The sequence below is a fragment of the Pogona vitticeps genome, chromosome 1 (genome assembly GCF_051106095.1).
Source record: "Pogona vitticeps strain Pit_001003342236 chromosome 1, PviZW2.1, whole genome shotgun sequence".
NCBI lineage: Eukaryota > Metazoa > Chordata > Lepidosauria > Squamata > Agamidae > Pogona > Pogona vitticeps.
In genome coordinates, this window is record NC_135783.1 from 254,909,520 (window position 1) to 254,927,256 (window position 17,737).

A 17,737-nucleotide genomic window follows, 5' to 3' on the forward strand; every position below is an offset into this window, starting at 1 on the left:
CTATTACTAAATATAAACATCTCATGTTTCTCTTCTGTACACTGGGCCCCATTGTTTGCCAAGTTATGGCAAACATGTGAACATGTCAAATGCTAGCTCAGAACATCTACCTTTGGCACTTCCCTGCAAATGTATAGAGTGAGTCTTACAGGTAAACACACCTGCCAACCTGCTAATGTCTTAAAGTACTAGGATACATGCACTAAAAAAAAAACCCCACCCAATAACCTCGCTGATTTGCAACAAATTTAGGACCTAGATTATGTGACAAAGGTGGTGCATGGAGTGTGGCATCTCCCCCTAACATTTCAGGGCAGGTGCTCCACTGCTCAGTCCTTCAGTCACCACCCGTTTTAATAGGTGCATAGCTACCACTAACTTGCATCTCCCTCATGCAGTGTTGTGGAAGTACCTGGCAAATGGACTGCATAACACAATTGCCCTGGTTAGTCATTTGAGAAAGGGTAATTGGAGAGGAGGTTTTAGCCCTGCCTGCTAAAATCGTTCACTATTTCAATGGGGAGAAGTATTTTTGAAGAGGAAAGCCTCTATGACCTGTGCAATGTCTCCATATAATTGAGGATGCTGAAAAGCACAGTTGTCAATTGGAGGTGATCCATATGTAGTCAAGAGGCTACGTCCTTTTTGGTCTGTCCTTCATATGGAGACGGGATGTGGTGGCGCTGCAGGTTAAACCACAGAAGCCTCTGTGCTGCTGGGTCAGAAGACCAGGAGTCGTAAGATCGAATCCACGTGACGGAGTGATCTCCCGTCGCTTGTTCCAGCTCCTGCCAACCTAGCAATTTGAAAGCATGCAGAATGCGAGTAGATAAATAGGTACCACCTCAGTGGGAAGGTAACGGTGTTCCAGGTCTAATAGTGCTGGCTACGTGACCATGGAAGATTGTCTTCGGACAAATGCTGGCTCTATGCCTTCGAGATGGGGATGAGCACCGTGCCCTAGAGTCAGACATGACTGGACTAAATGTCAAGGGGAACCTTTACTTTTACCTCATATGGAGACAGTGACAGGAGAAGGGTGGGATTAGAACTCTCTCCTTGTTGATGCTTTCAAATTAGCCCTTTCTTAAATGTCTGAATAGGGCTGTTGTTGTTATATTCAGCATTAGACATCCCCTTTCAATGAATATAAGTGAAGAACTAAACACTATGATGGCATCACCACAATTTTGTATTAGGAAATGTTACTGTGGAGGTATATAAGGGAGATACAGGCAGATGGCACCCACACATCTCCATAACACCACACAAGTGTATATTAAAGGCACATTTCCACATTATTTGTTAATGTCAATGGATATTTATTCCTAGAACTGTATGTTTGACACCTGCAACTGTGAAAGGAGCGAAGACTGTATGTGTGCTGCTCTCTCTTCCTATGTCAAAGCATGTGCTGCCAAAGGAGTGATGCTGAGTGGATGGAGAACCAATGTCTGCAGTAAGTTTTATATTATTCAAGGAGACTTAAGATTAAACTGCAACTGGGAGTGTAACCAGACAGGCTTTTAGTCTACTGTGTGGTCTGGTGAGGAGATAGGTCGGTTCACTCTTTTTTCCAGTGATTGCATGATGTAATCACTAAAGCGATCAAATTGTCCCTAGTGCATTCCTATGTTCACTTTTCTGAACCCCTGCCAGAAACTTCTACTTTTTTGGTGCTAGTTGGATTGCTCCAGTTTAGCCCATTCCCTGCACATTTGATTCCAGGACATGGACCCAAAGCAAGCCTTCCTGCTGTCAAAGTTCCTTCCTATTGGAATTTCAGAAATCATGAAGTAGCTTAATAAATAAACCACTTCAGGATATCAGCAAATTGAATACTTTCTCAGTTCCTTGGCAGAGGGGCAGAGGAAGTGAACTGAAGACTGTAGTAGACCATCGCTGATGCACTGCAATGCCGTACTTTTTTCAAAATTTCATTGTCTAAAGGGCCAGTTGAGAAACTGTCCACAGTAGATTTGGCTACAGGCAATTTCTTGATTGAACCTTCAGACAAAGCAAAGAACATTTTAATGTGTGTTTTTTTAAAATTAAAAGTAATGTAGTGTATCAGCAATGGTCTACTACGATCTTTTTTTAAAACAAAAATCACTTCCCCTGCTCCTCCACCAAGGAGCAAAGAAAGTATTCAATTGCCTGTATCCTGAAGTGGCTTGTTTATTAAGCCACTTCATAATATTGGAAAATCCGGTTGGAAGGATTAGGACCAAACAAGTTTGCTAGAGTTCCAATATGCCTTTAGGATGTGAGGATCATGCCAAATGGTAACCAACCCCAAGTAACCCCATTTAGCCTGCACCATTGTCCAAAAGACACTCTGTAGAAAAAAATCTGATCATGAAAAAATTAATGCAGTTTTCAAAGTTTCTACACATGTAGCAAACATTTTTGGATATTTGTTGAACCTTGCCTAATCTAGTACTTTTTACTTACAGAGACTGTTGTCTCAATCTCTACAATAATTTGTTCTTCCCCTCCTCTCAAGGCAAATATCAAATATGTCCCAAAACCATGACTTACCGTTACATCATTGATTCCTGTCAACCTACCTGCCGATCTCTGAGTGAGCCTGATGTCACCTGCAACATTCAGTTTACACCTGTGGATGGGTGTACCTGTGAAGACGGGACCTACCTGGATGAAAATGGCAAATGTGTGCCTCAGACTAGTTGCCCTTGTTACTACAAAGGGTCTCCTATACCATCAGGGGAATCTGTTAGTGAAAATGGCATCATGTGGTAAGAGATTATTTGAAATAAGCAGTGTTATGAGGTGACAGAATCAATTAATGTCTGTTTGTAGGAATTCTTTGGAAATCAAGCATTGTAAAGAAGCATTATCTACAAAAGGGAGGGGGGGACAAAGAAGATTATTTGCCTATGCTTGTGAACTATCCTGTCACATTTCAGGGCTACTTCTTTCAGAGATCAAGTAGGCTAAGGCATCTTTGGCCCAGGTATTAATTTGGACAAATCTTATTTTTGTAAATAGGGATAATGACAAAATGAAGGTTCTACCCATTTATTTGGAAGTGCTGGCTAATAATAAAATGTTTTGTACTTCAAAATATATTTCTTAATGCTCAAAACTGTTTGATTTTGAAGCTCACAGTGTTTGAGGAGGGCTGTTCGCAGGCTGTTTCTGAAAATGGGGTGGAAAATTTGGTTTCATCGTTTTTATCAGCTTTGCTCACTTTTGCAATATGCATAGAAAAGTGAAGTAATTAAATAGGAGTTGGATTGCAACAAATGGAGAGGAATCAAGTACATGATTCTGTTTCTACTGCCAAAAAAAGTTTCTATGGAAATTCTGTCCATGCAAATGTTGAAGTTTCAAAAAATAGTAGCAAGAAAATCCATGTCCTTCAACATGGAAAAAACTTTTGCTTCACAGATTCATAGGACTAGCAGCAAAACAGCTGGACTGTAAAGGTTTGTAATCTACTGTTGTTCAAAAGCCTTCAGCTCAGGCCCATGGGAGACAGATTCTTTGGTAAAACCACCAAAGTGGTATTTTAAAAGAAAGCTCTTAGCTTTTGGGCACAAGGTGATCTTTTAGCATTCTGTGTTCTGCAGGGTTTGCTGTTATTGGTGCCTTTAGCTAGGAAAGATGAACTGCTTTTAATCTTAGTTTGGATTTTGAATTTAAGGAACATTTTTGCTCTTTTACAGTACTTGCACACAAGGAAAACTTCAATGCATTGGAGAAGTAAAACCGAAACCAGGTAAAAAAAATCACTATTTTATTTCCCTTTTGTTTGATATCTTGGCCTTTGGCCTGTGGCATCCCTCAGGGTTTTGTTTTGTCCCCTGTGCTATTTAACACGTACATGAGACCACTGGGAGAGCTTGTCTCAAGTTTTGGAGTTCAGGGTGACACCCAACTCTCTCTCTCTTCTTGCCATCTAAATCTAAGGAGGCTGTTTTAGGTCTCAATCAGTATTTGGTGTGAATAATAGACTGAATGAGGGTGACTAAACTGAAAACCTAAACAAGATGGTGGTACTCCTGGTCAGTTGAAAGGCAGAGCAAGGAACAGGGATGCAGCCTGTGCTGGATGGGGTTGCCCTCTCTCTGAAAACACAGGTATGCAGGTTGGGTGTGCTCCTAGGATTTGTCTCTGAGCTTCAATGTCCAGGATTCAGCAGTGGCTTTGCATAGTTAAAACTAGTGTGCCAGCTTTGCCCATTCCTGGAGAGGACTGATCTGGCCACATTGAAACATGCCTTAGTGTACATCCCAACTGTATTCCTGTAACATGCATTACTTGGGGAAAATGCCTAGAAGTTTCAGTGGGTCAAAAATGTGGCAGCGAGATTGCTAACTGGGACTGGTCATAGGGATCACATAACCTCACTGTAACAGCAGCTCCTCTGGCTGATGATCCCTTTCCGGGCACAATTCATAGTGCTGGTTTTAACCTATGAAACCCTAAACAGCTTGGATTCAAACGATCTCAAGAACCGCATCCCCCTAAATGACGCAGCCTGGGCTTTAAGTTAATTAGGGGAGGCCTATCTTTCAGTCTTGCCACCTTCAGTGGTGCTTTTGGGGGGACATGACAGACGGCTTTCTCTGTGGCTCCTCTCATGCAGTAACCTCACTCCCACAGGAGGCCAGGCTGGCCCCATCTTTGCTGTCCTTCAACAAGCAGACAAAGACCTGTCTGTTCCGGCAGGTTTTCCTTTAGTATCTGACTGTCTGAGAGGATTTTTTTTTTTAATGGGTTGTTGTGCCTTCCTGCTTTTAAATGTGTTTTAATATTGATTTTATTTACCATTTTAATATAATATTTGTTTAACTCTTTTAAATATTTGTATACTTACTATTTTTAACTTTTAAATATTGTCTTTTTAATGATGTAAGCCACTTTGGTTCCTTAAGGAGAAAAGTAGAAAAATATTTTCAATTAATTAATTAATGCATATTATTATTATAATTATTCCTTATTTTGATGTACATGATATGTCCATGGAAGCAATTCCGTTGCCATGGCACAGCTAAGGCACAGGTGTACTGAACATACATTTTCATCCACATTGTTCATTCAAGCATCACCAACTGAAATCCTGTTCTCTCAACTACACCATGTAAGAAGGTTGATGATGCTGTCAGCTGCAGAAGGTTTTTGCGAATTAAACATTTCTCTCTTCTGTCCTGAGGGTCCCCACTTTCTGCTGCATAATTATTTTCTTCATCAGAAAGCCTTGGGAGCTAAGGGACAGGAAGAAGTCTACAATTACTGAAAATTACCATTGCCAAAAAAATAATCATCCTTACACAATATAGCTGCATGAACACAGTTTCAGCCACTATCTGTTATTGATTTGTTTATGAGAGCTGTTAATCAAAGGCAAAAGAATGTTTTTCTTTCACCTGTATGTGTGGAGAATGTACCCCCCATTGCCACCTCCCATGCTTTTCCAAAAGGCCCCCATTCTCTGACATAGTTTCCTTGGAAACACAGGAGATTTCCATTGAAAAATTGTAATTTTTTAAAATTTCTTTAACTCATATGCCACCCACACTACCTGAAGGTCTCTGGGCAGCTTACAACATTTAAAATACAATAAAAAGGCAAAAATAATTAAAATGCAATTAAAATATATACGTACTCTAAAAATTCCCATTAGACCCACAGCTGATATTATTTCAATTAAAAGTCTTCTGGAACAGGAAGGTTTTGACCTGGCATCGAAATGTCATCAGCGTTGGCGCCAGACGAATCTCAGTCGGGAGGGCATTCCATAGTCTGGGGGCAGCTGCCAAAAAGGCCCTTTCTCCCTCTTATCTCCTTGAGAGACGGCTCTTTCAGAAGGGCCCCCTAGTTAGATCTTAACTGCTGGGTAGGTTCATATGGAAGGAGGCGGTACTTCAGGTATCCAGGGCCCAAGCCGTTTAGGGCTTTATATGTCAAAACACATGATTTTTATTATGTTTTTATTATTTTATTATTGTCATAGCACATGATTTCCTCTATTCCTATCTTGCATTTTGTGTGTTTTGTTTTGTGGCTGGTCACTGGAAGGTAAACTTGGGCTTAAACTGCTACTCTGATGACTGAAGCATATATCTCTGAAGAAATCCCATTTTTGGAACAAAAATAGGCCAATAGGAAGGCATACACATTCTTCTTAATGTCCAGCAGAATCCTACGGAATATTGTTTTGATTCAGCCAGATGGATAGCTCAGTGGCTTAGGCATCTGGCTGTGGAGCCAGAGGTTGGGACTTAGATTTCCCACTGTGCCTCCTTGTCAGGGGTTGTCAAGCTGAGAGATTTCATCAGATTCTACTTTCTTTCAGTGTGTGATGCTCCCATGATCTACGTTAACTGTGACAATACCACATTTGATATCACGGGAGCTGAGTGTCAGAAGAGCTGCCAGACACTTGACATGGATTGCGTAAGTGGAGAACCACAACTGTTCCTTACTTAACCAGATTGTTCAGCTTATGTATTAATGGCAACTATGATCATTTCTTAACTGCCTAACACTGCCTACAGCCACAAAGAACTAGGATGGCAGATGATGACAGACAATAATGAGTGCTAACTTGCAGAACAAATATATTAACAGCCCATTGGGGCAGGGAATGGGGAAGAGGGGTGGTGAATGTTATAAATTTTGATTCAGACTGTTAAGTTTGTGGGAAGGTATCTCAGAAGATCCCTCAGTTGGCAGAGAAAACAGCAGTGCTGTTCTTGTGAGCTTTTAAATTCCCCTTATTGTCCCATTCACTGGAGCAATAAGCCAGGCAGAAGGTAAAGTTTAAACAAACTTTCAGAAAAACATTTAGAAGACCTTGTCTTAAGGCATCAGCACATGGGCCAGAGGGGAGACATATGGCCCACCCTCAAGAAAGAGATGTCAGTATCCTGAGATTTAGAAAGGACTGCTACCCTGTTTCCCTGAAAATAAGACCTAACCTGAAAATAAGCCCTAGTATGATTTTTCAAGATGCTCATAATATAAGCCCTACCCCCCAAATAAGCCCCAGTTAAGTGAAACCCCATTCACAAAAGATTATTGTACATGAAAAAAAATTAAATATCCCCTGAAAATAAGCCCTAATGCATTTCTGGAGCAAAAATTAATATAAGACCCTGTCTCATTTTCAGGGAAACACAGTAGGTGGAGACAAGAAGCAGTGAATCTTTAACTTCAGAAGAGGCAATAGGATAGTGAGAGATAACCAATACTTACAACCTACACTTACTTCCAAAATGCCCCTTAGGAGGAAGGATGATCATTACTCAACATACTCTGATGTCCTGTTTATTTAGGTTTTCAAAAACATGGAAAATCACAATCTAGAGATTTACCAGAACATTATCAAGAACAGCTATGTAATGGAATTTCTCGGGGGAGGGGGGAATACACTTGAAACAATTTGGTATATAGTCAAAATGGCAGACTGAACTGGATCTCTGTGGTGATTCAGCTGTGGCAGCTGATCCTAATTTCAGTTCATCTTGAATCTGTTCAGTAGCTTAAAAACTTTGCTTGAGTCTCACTGATTTGTGAAATAACACCTTCTGTTCACCCTGTTTTGCTACAGTACAGCACACAGTGTGTCTCTGGTTGTGTGTGTCCTAACGAACTAGTATCTGATGGCAAAGGTGGATGTATAGCTGCTGAAGAATGCCCTTGTGTCCACAATGAAGCTACATACAGTCCAGGGGAAACCATCAAAGTGAAATGCAACAATTGGTACGTATAAGGCAATTGGTTACAAGCTAAACTAGCCATGTTGAATTCCTCCATCTCCAAAGAAGGAGGACATACCAAATCCAAATATATTTCTATCTGTGCAGTACTTGTAAGAACAGAAAGTGGGAATGCACCGATGAACCTTGTCTGGAAACTTGCTCAGTTTATGGAGATGGCCATTATATCACCTTTGATGGCAAACGCTACACCTTCAACGGAGACTGTGAATACACATTAGCCCAGGTATTAAACCTTTCTCTCTATATGTACATTTGTATAACTTAGCACGTTTGGTATTGAAATGGAAACTGTTTCTGAACACTAAATAATACTCTTTTCCATAGGATCATTGTGGTAAAAACAGTTCAAATGAAGGATCCTTCAGAATTATCACAGAGAACATCCCTTGTGGTACCACCGGCACTACCTGCTCAAAAGCAATTAAGTTGTTCATGGGAGTAAGTAATAACACGAAAAGCAAACATAGAAAAATTACATGTGGCGTGTGATTGTGTTTTATTTATTTATTTAAATTGTTCTGTTTTTCAACAGAAAATCCCTCGGGTGAACACAGATTAGCTGGATTACAAAGGCAACCACCCTTTCCTATTCCAGGCTCCAAGTTATAACTAGTTCTGAGACACAGTGGTGGGTTAGAATGATGGTCAGGTTTCCAATATCAGCAGCAAACACACACACACACACACACATGCACGCACACGTGCATGCACACACACACACACACACACACATACAAGCAAACAAAGAAACTGTTCTTTTGTTGCTACTAATGGCAACACTGGTCATTGGAAGGAGTTCTTAGAAAATTTCTTGTCTCCAGTCTCTTTGCTCACAGATGGAGAATTTCAAGAGACTATTTCTGTCACAGCTCTAGTTAAAACACAGAGAACCCTGAAATAAGTTCTTTAAATATGAAACAGCCACCCTGCCATTTTCTTGGCAAATTGTTTTTGAATCTAGTCCAAATTTCACAAATGCTGTGATTTGCCATAGAGATTTGTTCTTCAGCAAAGAAAGTAGGTCAACCATTCAAGGGAGCTAATGCTAACCCTGGGTGTGAAGCAATGTTTTAGAACTCAGACAGGATCTTCTTGGAGAAAAGTTCCTGTACATCTTAGTAACACTTACTGACAGAGTAAGTTCTGTAAGCATCCTATGATATTCTAAATATTTAGTTAGGCATCCTTCAGTCTCGAAAGACTATGGTACCGTGCTCTGTATGGAGGACTTGGAACAGCGTCTAGTGTGGCTGAGGAGGCCGATTCGAGAGTGACAGTCTCTTCCACACTCTAGACAAATCCAATCTGTCCCCTGTCCAGCTCCCTGGTTTTGCTGCTTTTGTGACTTCCTCTTTGCCTCAGCCTGCTGGGCAAGGGTCTCTTCAAATTGGGAGAGGCCGTGATGCAATGCCTGCCTCCAGGCTGAACGCTCAGATGTCAGGGTTTCCCATCTGTTGAGGTCCATTCCTAAGGCCTTCAGATCTCGCTTGCAGATATCCTTGTATCGCAGCTGTGGTCTCCCTCTGGGGCGATTTCCCTGCACTAATTCTCCATACAGGAGATCCTTTGGAATCCGACCATCAGCCATTCTCACGACGTGCCCAAGCCAACGTAGACGTCTCTGTTTCAGTATTTTTAATAGTTTCATCCGCTCATCCAGAATTTGCTGATAGCAGAAATGCCCTGTTGAAGAACTTCTGTGCAGCTAGTAGCTCTCATCTATCTGTCACTCTGCCTAATCTATCTACTGGTTGTTTAATTTCCTTATTTCAGAATTATGAATTAATACTTGCTGATGAAAAATTTGAAGTGATACAGAGGCTTCCAGGTGGAGGTGAAGTGCCATTCAAGATCCGATTCATGGGCATCTACATGGTGGTTGACACCGCATTTGGACTTGTTCTGTTGTGGGATAAGAAAACCAGTGTCTTCATCAAAATTAGCACAAACTTTAAGGTGAGCTCTGGATGACAAGGGACAAGAAAAACAGCATGAGGCCCACCCTTCATTTCTGAAGAATCCAGTCAAGGTTGTACTGAGATGTGTGTTGTCTTAGAAAAGAAGAAGCAGTACCTTGGAATTTGTGTAGCAAATTCTCAGAAGAAGCAAACTTTGAAAGCTAGCATTTTAACATTCCAAATGTTTCAGTTAACTGGTTTATCAAACAGATCTTGTGATTGCCTCACTTCACAGTCCATTTAACAAAGGCACTGAACAGGAAGAACAGTTGATAGCTCTAGTTCGAAATGTTGAAGACAGATATAAATGCAATTATTGCCATTGATATTATCTTGTTCTATAGAATCTTGTTCTAGCTAGCATTTTTATTGAGGAAGTAAATGTTGTTCTGCATGATCAGTGCAAAGAGCTGGTTATAACTGCTTTATTTTTATAGCAATAAATATACATTATAGTTAATGTCCAAAATTCAGAGAACATTCACCTTCACATGTCAACATCTATGCCTATTTTCTCACTGTTCTGACTAATTTAAGGGAATGGTAACAATCATGTTTTGCCTGGCCATGTTGCAAACCATGTGTTGACAAGACATCAAACAGGCCTAGCTTCTCCTTGCTTTTGCTTTTGCCTGACTGAGAGGATGTTCATCCTCCATTTATGGCTAATTACAGTTTGACACATTATCAAAACTGATAAACTATGATTATCATTAGACTGGCTTTTGAAGCTGGCTTGTTCAAACTAAACATACTTACATTGAATAATACTTTTGGATGTGGACAACCTAACAAAATATGATTAACCAGAAATGCATGTCATAACTGCCAAAATCCATGGCAATGTGAAAACAAAATAGTGGCAGGCAGAAGCATCTTTATTTTTTTAAAAGCAATAAAGGAATCTAAAGTTCATTCAAGGATCAAAGTGTGAAGCTAATAGGTTTTTTTTAATGGGTGTGTAAGTTATATAAAGATCACCTAATTCCACAGAGCAAAACCACTTTTTCCACTTTGTTTTCATTTGTTATATAATGGCAAGCAAACTGCAGCTGTTTGTGAGAAAACTGGCATAGTTACACAGAGCAATGGTCAAAGGATAAAATAAAGAGCAGTATGAGAGAAGTGGAACTTAATGTCTTTCAAAATGTTTGTCTAATCCTTGGGCAAAGGGAATAGCCATGCTCAAGTTGCATGTGTTAGATGTGCAGGCAGAGCTCTGAAATATCCGGGCTTCTCCATTTATCTCAAAGGAGACAGCAAATCCAGCTGGTGAAAGTTTGACATACCATCAGTTTTCCTCTATGCAAATGAGTTGAACCAGGCTTTGTGTGCGCAACACCTATTGGGGACTAAACCAGAGGGTGCACAACTATACTGTAGTTAGGCCTGAGCTAAAACTGGCCACAATTTTTGTTGACTGCAGCTTACATACTTTTGGAATTGCATCCAGAAAGGACCTGCATGGTAGATAGTTCCCCATCTCAGCCTCCATAGTGGTGAAATAATGATAGTTGCAGGTGTCTTCAACACATCACAATGTGAATAATTAAAGGAGTGCCTGTCCCTTTGCCACGGTATGTGGCAGTGAACCAGGGTGGAATTTTGAAGCTCCACTCCCCCCCCCCAAAAAGGACTACTATCACCACTGCTTACTCTGAAAGAGATCTGTCCCCACTTCCTATAATGAAGAAGGTGACAAAATAAATCAAGTCTATAGACAACAGGGCCGATCCTGGCCCAAGGTAAAATTCCTTCCTAACCCCATGAACTAAGAGCTAGCCTTCTCCCATAGCGTCATGAATTATTGAGGACTGGGAAGGTAAGTTAGTGGTGACAAATGGCCTGGGCCACATATGGAACTCATATGGACCAGAAAGAAGGGGTTTCCTCATTCTGCCCCAGGAACCAACGGCACTGCCAGTTGGAGCCCAGGGTCTATCACGGCTACACCACATTTTCCTGTGAGAGAGGATGCTGGCCAGGTCCCTTTTATTGTGGTGTAAAAGTGCCCTGGCCTTTTGTGAATGGGGATGATTCCAAACTTGTAAAGAATGCTGATGTCTAAAAAAGAACATACACTTCAGTTTTGAACATGCATTGTCTGTAATCTCAGAGAAACAAATGCCCTCCTTCTCACTCATTTGCTCTTGTCTCTGTGCAGGGTAAGGTATGCGGTCTCTGCGGAAATTATGATGGCAATGACCTTAATGACTTCACCACTAGGAGTCAGTCTGTAGTAGGAGATGTGCTGGAGTTCGGTAACAGCTGGAAGGTGTCTCCTGCGTGCCCATCTAGTCCAAGCCCGAAGGACCCTTGTACAAGAAACCCATATAGGAGTTCCTGGGCCCAGAAGCAATGCAGTATCATTAACAGCCGGACATTCGCTTCCTGCCACTCTCTGGTATGGACACATTCTCTGTTGTTAGGTCATGTCAGTAGTATTTCCCAGCGGTGATTTTATGTATCACTGAAACAATTCCAACCATTAATTTGTAAAAAAAGAAAGTCACAAGTAAATCCAGAGTCAGTTGGTTTCCCCATACAGTAAAATTCGAATATTAACACACTTAATAAATAACCAGTGTGTGTCTCGTGGGGGTGCCAGCTGATCACAATTTTTCCTTTTGTGAATGTGTAAAATATCCACATTGCTTCCTCGATGAGTTCCTTCCCATCTTTTTCACATCTGATGGACATTCTGGAAAGGATCCTGCTCTTTACTATCAGAGCAACTTATGTTTGGGTGGAATTCTGTTACTGTGGCAAACAATGTGATGTGAAAAGAAGAACAGAGACTCGGTCACAGATTCTCCATGTTGAGTTTGCCAGAGAAAAGAGAATGGGAAAGAAATGCCCATCCTTCTTTAATGATAGCCCACCAAGACACAAACAGAAATTAAACTGGGCTCCTAATTTCCTTACAGGTTGAACCCACCAAGTATTATGAAGACTGTGTGTCTGATTCTTGTGCTTGTGACACTGGGGGAGACTGTGAGTGCTTCTGTACAGCTGTTGCTGCCTACGCTAAGGCATGCAGTGAGGCTGGCACCTGCATTTCCTGGAGATCTCCATCCATCTGCCGTGAGTATATCTGCTACATTTTTGAATCAGAATAAAGGCGTGTGCCAAAATGCATTGAGGATTTTTGAATCAGAAAAAGAGATAGTTTACATTTTTCTACATCCTGCAACCTAGTCTTTTATTCTGATTTCTGATGCCATTGGATATCAGTTCCTTGTGTTTCTGCCCTGGCAGATCTTGAAATGCTGACTGGGAAATTCTTGGAGCTAAGCCAAAAAGTAACTTTACCAAGCTCTGGTTCTTGGAATATGCTAAAACTCAAGACCAGTTCTTTGGAACTGCTGGATAGCTAAGAGGTTTAAGCATCTGGCTGCAGAACTGGAGGTTGGGAGTTCAATTCCCCACCGTGCCTCTTTGGCAGGGGATGGACTCGATGAACCATAGGGTCCCTTCCAACTCTGCAGTTCTCAGATTATTATTGTTTATTATTATATTTCAATGCTCCTATGAGTCTTCCTCTCTCTCATGTCTCCATCTCACACTATTTGGCAAAATATAAAACGATGTTGTTTGAAAGTTGATTCTCCACTCCTGGGATATTAGGAATTTTTGAAGCACCTCTTTTGAGGAAATGTTTGTCTTCACCAACAATTTTAAATATGTTCAGTCCTTTTATGAGTTAAGGCTCATATTGGCAAGATTTCAGCCAGTGCCTGTTGTTTCAAATCCTGCCGTTTCATTCAGTGTATAACTGAAAGTCAGATGACATACAGTGCAATCCTAAACAATTGCTGAAATGTACCAGAAAGCTCACTAAAGTAAGCCCACTCTACACAGAGGTTGACTCACCAAATTCACACTGGTTTAATGGCCTTACTCTGGCTATGACTTGTTATTGGATCTCAGCAAGTGTGCTGAGAAGTCCCATCTTAATTGGATAAAATTATCAAACTAAGAATGAAAACTTTAGTATTCATTGCATGAAGGAACAGTGAAATGACAGAAGGCCAGCACAGCTTAAGGATATATCTTGACTTGGTATTATTTTCTCTCCTTTCAGCTCTGTTTTGTGATTACTACAACCCAAAAGAGGAGTGTGAGTGGCACTATCAACCATGTGGTCCTTCTTGTCTGAAGACTTGCAGAAATCCATATAAAAAATGTTCGCATGATCTACAGGGCTTGGAAGGTACAAGGATTATGGACTTTACCCTTAATTTACAACCAATCATTGTCAGAAACTAAAAATCCTACTATTCTATAGCATTTGGTCTATTCATTGTGATTTCACAAAGTTAGAAATTTGACCTCAAGGGAACAAAGATAACTCAAGGAGCTTTGTGACAACTATTGACAGTTGAAGACGAGTGAAGCTGCTTGAACTTTCTTCATCCCAAGTATTGCTGAAATTGGGGTATAAATAGTAATAACAAGAAAAGAGCGCCATCTTGCAGGAAGTTTCAAAGTCTGTTTATGGATTAAGGGTTTTTTAAGTACATCAGTTGTATAATAAGTAGAATGTTTCATTTTCTGGAAACTGATAAGTTCAGTAATCACATTACTAAGACTAAGGATTAACACATGTGCCATGTATAATTTGGCACACGCATAACATCAGCTTAGAGTTTTCTCCTACCTTGAATTGATATTCTCAAACAAAAAGAACTACATTTATCTAGCATTTATATAATGTTTATGATACAGAAATTACCTTCTCAAATCTTATGTTCTTTCCACTATTTTTAATGTCTCACGCAAAAGAGAAAACAAAAAGAGAAAACACTTTTACTGCATATTGCCAGTCAACATTTTCACCACATTATTTCTAACAACACAGCAGTTTAGCAACTAAGACAGGGGAAAGCATACTGATGTTGACTAACCTGGTTTTAGCAGTAGATTCTTTTGTGTGTTTTTTTAATATCAAGGAGTAGATTTGAAGTTGTTCTGGTTAGTTGGGCATTGTACACTATAAGTACCTGTTTAGGAATATGGAAAGGAGTAGTGTGTGACAAGATGCTCAATTTCAGAAGAGTAAAAATGAGAAATATTTCAAAATTTCTCATTAGGAAGGAAAAAGAAGATATATTTATTTCAGTGTGTTCTTATGATCAATGTATGCTTTAGAACTGTGAGTTTCATTTGTTATGGAAGCAAGCAGACAGATTAATGTCTAAAAGAAATCAGAACAACAAAGTGTTGAATAACTCAGTAGTTTAAGTATTGGCTGCGGAACCGAAGGTTGGGAGTTCAATTTCCTACTATGCCTCCTTGTTGTGGGCTCAACTTAACAATCCATAGGGCTGTTTCCAGCTCTGTAGTTCCAGGATGATGATGATTTAAACCATCTTAACCTCTGATCTCAGTACAAAGTACTGTAAAGGATTAAGTATCATTACTTAGACCTAGTGTTGTTTCTTTCTGCAGGCTGCTACCCGAAATGTCCAGATAATAAACCCTATTTGGACGAAGATGACATGGAATGTGTTGCTCTTGACCAGTGTGGCTGCTTTGATAGCAAAGGACAGCATTACAAGCCAGGAGCAAAGATGGATTTTAAAAAGAAGTGTGAATCATGGTAATGCTTGTTTTTAAAATACGAATTTATTTATTTCTGTGTTTAGTTTTGTTATACTACCATCCCTAATTTTCTCCACTGAGTTCAAATCAGTATGTAGTACCAAGCTCTCCTCCTCCTCCCCCACCCCCATTTTATTTGCACAGCAAAGACTGGCTCAGGATCACCTACTCAGTTCCATGGCCAAGTGGGTATCTGAATCTAGATCTCCCTTGTCCTAATCCAACACACTGCAATCCCCTACACAAGATTAAAAATGGTGATAGAAATGTGACATAAATTAGCATTCGCTTCCATAATGAAAGTGGTGGTTTAAACTCTTCTGTGGAGACGAATTTCTGGAAGTACATAAGGGTAGAGGTTCCAGTTCGCTAGCCATCCTAACTCCAATGTTCACCTCTCTCTCTTCTGGTAAACTGATGATATCGGTTGTTCACTGTCATTTCTCTTTTTCTGTGAAAGTATACATTATGGTGTGTCCTTTTTGTGTATCTGAGAGGCAGGCTGAGATTGATCATGTGGTTTAGCTGTAAAAAATAATGATAAATCAGCTTTGGGGACAAACCTATGGAAATCAAATGGACAAGTTTGATTAAGCCTATTAACACCAATATGCTGGAGTGAAGCTATACATTCAGTTGGGGCTACGTGTTATATTGGGGTCCTTCCAATATATTATTCAGTCAATAAAAGCATCTATTGGCAGGAGAACAATTTTGGATAGAGCCTGTGATGCAAGGTGAGAAAAATCTGTTATTTCCTCCTTGGCCTGCATCATCAGCCTGCACCCTTAAGCCATTTGGAGCTGCTAACAATGTAAGGCCACAGGTTCCCTCCCCAGAAGTAACAGCAACTTGGAGGGCTGCAGCAAAGGAATAAAAATTACAGTTGTCAAATGTGCTTTGCAAGGACTACGATCACATTTTTAAAAAGAAAATTCACTTTAAGTCTTGCAATTCAACCAAGAGAAATAATGCATACATTTTAAACCCTGGTGCAGAGGTCTGGTGTAGAGAGGGGGAATGGTTTTTTTGTAAGGGAATGAGAGAAACTTTGTATCCTATTTAAAAAGATTATCGCCTCTCTTGGGGCTTTTGAAGAGTTTCTGAAATCTAAAGGGAGAAATCCTATACATACTTTTAAAGCAACACACAAGAAAAATATCAAAATGGAGCACATTTCATGTTTGTTAAAAGTAAGCCCAGAACAAAAATTGGAAGAGCATTATGAAGTGTGAAGAAAATGTAATCTTATTTGCCTTGAAGCGTACTTTCCCCTGGAGAATCTGAGGGTACCTTTCTGTGCTGTATGCCTTGAACTGCATCTACATTATCTAATGGGTGTGCATTAGATAAGCGGCATTCTTGCTGCCTTCTGTGGTTCCTAAAAATGTTAACCACCTTCAAATGTGTGTTTGTGCTTCCTTACAGCTATTGTTCAATGGACAGCAAAGAGGTCTGTGAATACGATGAAAAGGGTATGTTGAAACTGCAAGTTTCTATACTTGATATGGGATGAGTTGGAACAACCTCTTCCATTTTAGGAAGCATAACCCTGACATTCTCTTTTGAATCACAGCATGCTACTGCACCTACGACGGGCAAATATACCAGCCTGGGGATACCATTTACAACACAACAGATGGTATTGGAGGATGTATTTCTGCAACCTGTGATAAGAATGGAACAATAGAGAGGAACATCTTTCCTTGCCAAACATCTACTCCTGCCGCCACCACTGCCACTCCCACCGCCACTACAGTATTTGTATTTTCATCAACCACCTCACCAGCAACCACTACTCCAGGTAGAAATCCTCATGTCTCTGTTGTCACATGCTTTTTTCCCAATTAAATGAAATTCATCTCCAAACCAGGAACATGATGTTGACTACAGTGCAAGAGAACTGGAAAAAAAACTATTATTTCTTACCTTCCTTTGTAAATTTCTAATATATAGGTAGTACAAAGACTCTTGCAGAGTGCAGGCAACATACAAGTCAAATAAATAAATAAATAAATAAATAAATAAATAAATAAATAAATAAATAAATAAATAAATAAATAAATAAAATACTATCTAATGTCACAAGAGGCAGAAAAAACTGTGTATTGCTTCACTACAGGATTTCAATTGTCTTCAGCAATCTAAGTTCCTTTGAAAGAATCAAAGACACTGAATGTAGATGAAGGGGTTGACAATTCCATTCAGAAATCTTCAACCTTCCTCACAGAACAACATTTCTCAGGGATACCTGAAAAAAAGAGAGCAACATTAAACCAATTTCAGTCTATTATTTAGATATGACTATAGGGCTGTACTACCAAATTGAAAAGTGGCCATCCCAAAGGAGCTATAGGGAAAACCATGGCCTGTCTCAGCAGTAGCCTCTGAAGTTAGATGCTTGACTTGAATAAAAATAAA

At 40.0% G+C, this 17,737-nt stretch overlaps 1 protein-coding gene across 2 annotated transcripts in view; it reads left to right on the forward strand.

Moving 5' to 3' along the window:
* Positions 1–17,737, forward strand: part of MUC5AC (mucin 5AC, oligomeric mucus/gel-forming) — a 67,753-nt gene that overhangs the window by 19,641 nt on the left and 30,375 nt on the right. For both annotated transcript variants that reach the window (XM_072985636.2, XM_072985637.2), the window contains exons 17-30: positions 1,333–1,459; positions 2,507–2,759; positions 3,693–3,745; positions 6,326–6,426; positions 7,583–7,734; positions 7,839–7,977; positions 8,079–8,192; positions 9,528–9,710; positions 11,877–12,116; positions 12,640–12,796; positions 13,797–13,925; positions 15,164–15,314; positions 16,745–16,791; positions 16,893–17,120. In XM_072985636.2, coding sequence (XP_072841737.2) covers positions 1,333–1,459; positions 2,507–2,759; positions 3,693–3,745; positions 6,326–6,426; positions 7,583–7,734; positions 7,839–7,977; positions 8,079–8,192; positions 9,528–9,710; positions 11,877–12,116; positions 12,640–12,796; positions 13,797–13,925; positions 15,164–15,314; positions 16,745–16,791; positions 16,893–17,120 — 2,074 coding nt within the window. The remainder of the gene's footprint in view (positions 1–1,332; positions 1,460–2,506; positions 2,760–3,692; positions 3,746–6,325; positions 6,427–7,582; positions 7,735–7,838; positions 7,978–8,078; positions 8,193–9,527; positions 9,711–11,876; positions 12,117–12,639; positions 12,797–13,796; positions 13,926–15,163; positions 15,315–16,744; positions 16,792–16,892; positions 17,121–17,737) is intronic.